The following is a 7,820-nucleotide window of genomic DNA, read 5'->3' as shown; positions in this document are numbered from 1 at the left end:
GTGTCCTTCAGAGGGACACCTTCAACGGGGGTCTGGCCCAAATCCCCCTACTGGAGAAATGGCTCTCTGCCATAGATGGGGACCCCATGCAACAGGTGGTCAAAGAAATCATTGCTCAGTTCAAGGCAGAGGTTGTTCCCAAGATGGCCAACTTCCGCAAATGTAAGTTACTGTTTATTAATATATGGTTGTGACGTCATCTGTCGAATGCTCCATTCATTTCAACGGGGCTCCCCAACGTTCGGACGTCTGTTATTTTTCAATAACGGACGGGTTGGTCTATAACAGACCGCTGTCAATGGCAACAAGACTTTTCACTGCTAAAGCGACTTTTCAACAAGACTCTAATCAGCTGCTGTGATAGACAGCACCCGTTGTCCTGGCTACCGCTGTCAATGGCAACAAGACGTTCACTGCTAAAGCCACTGGCTTGTATACAAGTCAGTGGCTAAAGCGAATGTTTCATATCACTCCGCAGGGGGTCCGGTCTTTTGTCACTCTAATCAGCTGCTGTGATAGACAACACCTGTTGTCCTGGCTAGCCTACCTAGCTGTTGCCTAGCGGTGTTCCACAACGGCACTGTTTTGTTTTGCGCAGCAACAATCTTAACATTAAATAGGTCTAAAGAAATGTCCCCGCATGTGTGAATCATTTAAGTATATCCATATAATAAGCGGGTTAACTTTCGGCGAGTCGGTCGCTTTGTGGAATAGCAGCACTTCAGAGAGAACAAGACCCCTCCGCTCCGCGTCGGGGTCTAAAGATTCTCTCTGTCGTGCTGCTATTCCACGGTAGCGACCTTCTCGCCGAACGTTAACCCTTACTTAATATACATATACAGCAGGGCTATTCAATTAGTTTTTCAGTTGGGGCACATGTCAAAATCAAGAAATGAAGGTGGGCCGCATATGTCAGGTCACTAAAGGCTCTTACCCATAAGCCCCATTGTAACGGTTCTGCCTTCCACTGAGGCGTGGCTTCACTTTTTTTTGCTTCTTTACCCTGCCCATCTTCAGTTCTAACAGGGTCGATTTTAGAATCTCTTCAGACATGGTTCTGACCGTGCGATCACACCGCTGGCATAGAACGTGTGGAAAGATGCGGTGTGAAGTGTGTTCTTCTCTGACATGAGATGAGCTGCCTTGTCTTCGGATCTCATTAGTATTAGCTTGGCTCAGCTTTGCCGATGGACGCATTAGGTGCCTAATGTTAGAAGTGACAAAATTGTTCCACGTGCTCCCTATTTAAACATCCCTGCACGACTAGTAAACCAATCCAGAAGTTGTTGCATGAAATGAAACGTGGCGATTTAATATCTAGATAAAGAAATGACACTGTAATGAAAGGTGTAGTAACACATTCCGAGTACTTCGACTTCGATGCATTGATACCTTCACTCCTAGTCCCCCCTCCCACTCTCCCTTCATGCGAGAGGACAAGGAGTGAAGGTATTAATGCGTCAAAGTACTCAGACTCCCATAGAGATGGTGAACAAGTCGACGAAAGAAAACATTAGGACATGAATATGTCCCCGGTTCTCTGAAGGAGATGAGAGAGCCATCTTTCAAGATACCTTCTTGCCGCCATCCAAAGAGATGTTTGACTAACTGATGTTTGATAACTGAGGATTCGTGCGCAAACCATTCGGTTTTGACAAAGTGGACATCCCGCCCATGTGGACCTCCAGTCAAATCAAGCCGCTGAGAGCGCTTTCCCAAAGAAATAGCTCATTCATCTTCTTCAGAGAAAAGGGGACATATTCATGTCCTATTGTTACTCGCTTACTTGCCTCACACTGGTTGCGTTCGGATCGGAAGGCAGTGACTCGATGACTCCCCTCCTACATGAACAGGTCTCTGATCAGACAGGTGAAGTTAGCTGATGAGGCAGTCGTTTCGAACGGCATTAACTAGTGCGCTGCCATGCGCATTTGATCTTACGGCGATTCCATGGCGGGAGTTACGTTCATCACGTTAGCGCTTAGCTTACGCATGCTATTTGAATGGTGAATGACCGCCAGACGGCGGAATAGTAAAATAGGCTATAAATAGATCTAGCGACAGCATATTTAGATAATACAATGTTGATTTACCGCTTCAATTCTCAACATCTGTGTACATAAGTGTCAGAATAAAGAACATTATAAGGTACTAGCTTGGGTAGTAGCCATGTTTGTTTTCAGGTTTCCGGTTGAGAGCAGAGGCGATTCCTCCTTGAGTACAAGGGAGGCGCCGCCTCCTGTCCAAAATCACGGAGAATAGTATGTAAACTAATGCTTTACACGACTTAATAACATTGCTATTTCAGACCCAGCTCCATAGAAAATGCATGTGCTCAACTTAGAGATGAAACCAATCTGTAATAAGATCCTGAGGCTCGCACAAGTTTTTTTTCCGCTCATGACAACGCAAGCGAGTCGAGTCTCAATGGACTTCAATGGCATGTGGGATTGTACGCTTTTTCAATGGCAAAATGCTAAACGGTCATTGGCTATTGCCGTGAATTTTTTTTTATTTTGAGACTGAGCCTCACTGGGAGTGAATGGAGAAGAGAGAGGAGGGGGGAGGGACCGGAGACTGGAGCTCCGACTTGTGATTGGGTGAACCCCGTGTCAGTAGGCTACAGTAGTTGATTTCATTTCGAAATGCGGATATGTTATTAATTTGACTGAGAAGTTTCGTCGTGGTAACCAGTGGGGAAGCTATTCATTGCGGTGTACTCCAGTTTTGTGTACATATTCTTGTAAACCTAGTGTTGCGAATAAAGTCTTCAAGTGGTGGTTGGCTATTTTAGACATTAAGCCCTGTTTGTGTGACTTCTGGGGTGAAGTAGAGATGTTCTCATCACAATTTTGACATTTGGTGCTGAACGGAGCATTTGGGTATCCAAGACTGCAGCCCCCCACCTTTACATTGACTCCAATAGAGCACTCAAGCAATCGATTATAAAATGGCATTAAACTTTTGTTTGAGAAGACATGGAACTCACCGTGTGGTCAGTGGTAGACAGCGATAAATTGACCCGAAAATTGCAGCGAAATATGCCTTCTAACTGTTGTTTAGCATTTGGCAGACCTATTTTTCCCCAAATGCCGTTGAATAGCAGTAGACATCCAGCCAGTAGGTAGCGATAGTGTGTTGTTTATGTAGACATCAAGGAGCGAGGTAGAATGGCTATCTTTGAGCGGGACTGGCTACAAAAACTACAGCTTGCATACAAACCATAGATAGTAACGTAAACAAACGCACCCCCATTTCCGGTCGCGCGGAGTAATACTAGTCAAACCAATACAATCAATGAAGACAGACAATAATGAATATATCTTCTCTGGAAGCGTATTTCGCGGTGATTTTCGAGCCAACGTATCGCTGCCCACCTCTGACCACTCGGTGAGTTTCATGTCTCTGCAAACGAAAGTTTAATGCCATTTTATGATCGATTGCTTGAGTGCTTCATTGGAGTCAATGTAAAGGTGGGGGGGCTGCAGTCTTGAATACCCAAATGCTCCGTTCAGCACCAAATGTCAAAATTGTGATGAGAACATCTCTACTTCACCCCAGAAGTCACACAAACAAGGCTTAATGTCTAAAATAGCGAACTACCACTTTAATAGTGGCACGTCCTTATCCTTTTTGACCCTATCCAGACTGGGGGGGGGGCTAAAAGTGCCCGCACCAACTTTGATGTCATATAATTCCTTAACGACTTAAGCTATGACTACGAAACTTGGTGACTTTTCCTAAAATTTTGTTGGCTACAGTTTAGTACCAAAAGAATATGTTAATCATTTTTGCCGTTGCCATGGCAACGGTTTGCTGACAGGTATGTCTGACCAAAAATCACTAATCTAAGTCTCATTATTGTTCCTTTTTCATATTTTTTTGTTATTTCCATTAGCATCAGACAACTTTGTGAGCATTAAAGTGGTCTGAAGCATATAATCATTAAAATTTAAGTGCATTACCTAAATTTGATGGAAAATACATTATGGCGATATTTTAGGCATTATAATCATATGATGTCATAATGACGTCATAATACCAGATAATGACACAAAAATTATGTCAGTCATAGATGTCCATATGTAGATCATCTCCCCAAAGTTTGGTTGTCATACCATATTCCGTTCATGAGTTATGAGGGGGGGGTCAAAAGAGCCCCCCCCCAGGCCCAGGAATGCCAAAAAAGCCCAGTCTGAATAGGGTTAATCTCCCAATTCCAAAACTTGAAGTAGCATACTTTTTTAGGGGGCTAGCTTGCAAGAAAAGTTATGCATGCAAAAATCAAGCATTGTGGATTAAATTCTGGCGAATTCCAGATGTCCTCATGAGGAGAAAAAGAATATCAAGGAGCAGAGCCTAATATTGACTTGGTGAAAAAGGTAGGGAAGAACAACCGTTTCTTTTGAGCTTTCGTGGTGTCTGATCAACTGGTTAACTGCCAAGTCCAGTGAATGGCGAGTCCTTGTTTCCTACTGTGTTGGCAATGTCTGGTAAATAATTAAAGATTTTGTGACCTCTAGTGGTAAGTTAAGCCGTGCACCCAGTAATGAACAAAGACAACGAAGGCAAACTCAATCACATCATTATGTGGCGGAGGTAGGCCTAATGATAATAATAATTTAAAAAAAAAATCCCTATGAATAGGCTACAAGGGGGATAATGATTAATGATTAACAAATTTGTTTCAACAAGAGTCCTTTAGTGTGTGAGGCCATATATCAGGACCAATGTAAGATGTGTATCAAAATTGACCACCCCCCCCCCCCCCCCCCCCCTTTTTTTTGTGGTGTTCTGGACATATTGTAATTGAACAGCCTCCCCTGTTTGACAGACTACCAGCCGCCACTGGTTGAGAGGGAGGTGGCGCACAGCATTTTGGGTACAAAGGCAGCGAAGTCAGCATCTGATGGTGCCCTCAAATATCCCCATTACGCCCACAAATGCAGTCAACTGCCAAGGGAGGAAATAAAGCAATTTTTCGTTTCGATCAACACTTCATGACTCGATGTCCAGTTAGCTCCAGGGGCGCCGCCAGGAATTTTGGGCCCTATGAAAGATTCTAATTTTGGGCCTCTAATGTCATTGAGTGAGCATACCTTTTTTTCTTGGAAAAAATTGAATGACCAGTTGCCTGCCTCTTCTGGCCCTCTCCTCTTTATCCCGTCTTTTCTTAAGTGTTTGCCAACCTGACTTCATTAGGCCTACTCTGTCACCACCAGCTCACCTTCCCTGTTTCGAACGGACCCTCAAAGTTAAAATATTTTTAGGGGAGTCACATTTGTTCTACAGTCAGTGCTGGAGGCATGGTGGTTAAGTGCAATGCCGCTACCGCCAGGGTTGGAGTGTAGAACAGTCATAGGACACCGTGAATGTTTGTCAGCTGTCCTTAATTAGCCTCCGCAATTACTGCTGACCGGCAGCTGCAGTTAATTTGGCCACACATTGAACACTCACAACCGGATATCCTCTTTCGATCGATTTTGTGGTGTACAAATTGTACCCATCATGGCGTCGTACCCCCTGACCATGCGCACAGAGTTAGTTTTCCATCCACTCATGTCCTCAGGCCACGCCCACGTACTACACCAAAGCCAGTGCATTTTCAGTTGAGTGATAGTTCTTATCCAATCTATGTTCTTTGGTTTCTGTGATGCAGAGTGCGCTCCAGAAAGAGTTCGGCATTGTCCATGACACTCAAAATAATTTATCAGGCAAATCAAATATTCATAAATGTCCACAATTCACACATGAGCAATATTGCTTTTAAAACAGGGAGGAAAGGGAGAGATTGCCTACTCACAATCCACTTAAGAGTACAAAAAACAAATAAAACTTACAGACACAGACTGATATGAAGTGCAATGTTCATGATGTTTGTAATGACATTTTTACAACATGGTCATGGCACCCTTATGAAGACATCTTCACAAACATTTTTCCATTCATTATTAACAGTAATTCACTGGGCCCTTTTTCCTTTCCCCAAGGTATAAACCATGGAGATTTCAACGATCAAAACATTCTGGTAATGCAGGACGACCAGTCCCAGTATAAAATATCGGGCATCCTAGACTTTGGCGACATGAGCAGTGGCTACTACATCTTCGAGCTGGCCATAACCATCATGCACATGATGATCGAGAGCACGACTCCTGTGGACGTTGGCGGCCATGTTCTGGCAGGTTACGAGAGCGTCTTCCCCCTGAACGAGGCCGAGAGAGACTGCCTCTTCCTGCTGGTGCTGTGCCGATTCAGCCAGTTACTAGTACTGGCCCGCTACGCTGTGCTGCAGCAACCCGAGAATGAGGAGTACCTGGCACTCTGGTACTCTCGCCCTGGGATCAAATACCTGAGCCTACTCTGGGAGCTCGGCAAGCAGGAGGTGGAGAGGACCTGGTTCGAGTGTGCCAAGATGTACAGTGACCAACATTAATAAAGACAGACAGACACACGCACACGCACACACACACACACACACACACACACACACACACACACACACACACACACACGAAACAGACATGGTAGAAGTACAGCTCCAGGCCACTTTAGGGTCATTTCACGTGAAATCAGACACTTTGGGACCCGACCGACACCAATTTCAATCATACTTGCTGTGCCTGTTTAGTAGCAAGGTAGCACCCCAGAACTACATTTCTGTGAATCTGACACCAATATTAAGGGAGAAACAGACTAGGAAAGGTTTACATGAGGGTAGGACACTATACATTCAGCATTGATTATATCAGTAAGTCACAAAAATATGTCTGTGGTGTTATTTGAAAGCCCTTTTCTGGCTCTACAAATTACACAAACAGTTTGGAATACAACAACCCTCAGAATATGAATTATGATCAATTGAAAAATGAAAAAATGATATTTTAAAATGGCCGGTTTCCTTGTCTAAACATAGCCTGCAATGTCATGAACAATACCTGAAAAGCAAGTGTTTGGTTCTTTATTCATTTAAAAAATAATGGGACTCAAAAATATGGCATCATACAGCTCACCTCGTAATAATATGGTAATACCATAGTAATATCACATGACAGTGTGTCTATCGGAATATGTGAAGGATGGAGGTGGTCCATGAGAATGCAGGAAGTTCAGTTTCACCTCTCCAGTGCTCGGCATACATTCCTCAACACATGCTAGCCACTAGTTGCCATCATATACTGCTACAACATACCCTTTGATGCTTGAACATAAAAAAAATCCTTTACTGAGCTTATTCTTTCAACCCTGCCTTCTCTGAATACTGAAAATGGTCTAGCTTCCACTGTGTCCATTGACAATGGGCAGAAGCTGTGTAGTTTTTGAGTACCTGGAATTTGGACCGACGAGGGCGCATGGCCCACCGGGAAAATGCCCGTTATGCCAGATGGCCAGTCCAGTCCTGTCCCTGACACTACTCTATTACTACTTCATTACAACTCATTTCAACCTTTATGTCCCATTATCTCTGAAATGAATAAAGAACCAAACACCCCATTTTCAGGTGTTGTTCATGACCTTACAGGCTATGCTTAGACAGGAAACCTGCCATTTAATAATATAGGCCAAAGTTTTTTTGATATTCAATTTTTAATTTGTCAATGTATCATAATTTATATTCTGAAGGTTCTTGTATTCCATGTTGTGTGTGTAATTTGTAGAGCCAGAAAAGAGCTTTCAAACAACACTTCAGACAACTTTTTGTGACTTACACTGACTGATATAATCAAGGATGAATGTATAGTGTCCCACCCTAATATGTAAATCTTTGCCAGTCTGTTTCTCCCTTAATATTGATGTCAGGTTCACACAAATGCAGTTCT

The 7,820-nt window shown here is 43.5% G+C and overlaps 1 protein-coding gene across 1 annotated transcript in view; it reads left to right on the top strand.

Moving 5' to 3' along the window:
* The window catches only part of LOC134451481 (hydroxylysine kinase-like), a 9,629-nt gene extending 2,956 nt beyond the window's left edge, over window positions 1-6,673 (top strand). Inside the window, exons 4-5 of the mRNA XM_063201970.1 lie at window positions 1-162; window positions 5,991-6,673. The exon at window positions 1-162 is cut by the window's left edge and continues 19 nt beyond it. Of these exons, the coding sequence (XP_063058040.1) occupies window positions 1-162; window positions 5,991-6,436 (608 nt within the window). The 3' untranslated portion in view covers window positions 6,437-6,673. The remainder of the gene's footprint in view (window positions 163-5,990) is intronic.
* The last annotated feature ends 1,147 nt before the right edge of the window (window positions 6,674-7,820 follow it).

Source organism: Engraulis encrasicolus, chromosome 6 (assembly GCF_034702125.1).
Source record: "Engraulis encrasicolus isolate BLACKSEA-1 chromosome 6, IST_EnEncr_1.0, whole genome shotgun sequence".
Lineage (NCBI taxonomy): Eukaryota > Metazoa > Chordata > Actinopteri > Clupeiformes > Engraulidae > Engraulis > Engraulis encrasicolus.
This window is presented reverse-complemented; position numbering and strand designations above follow the sequence as displayed.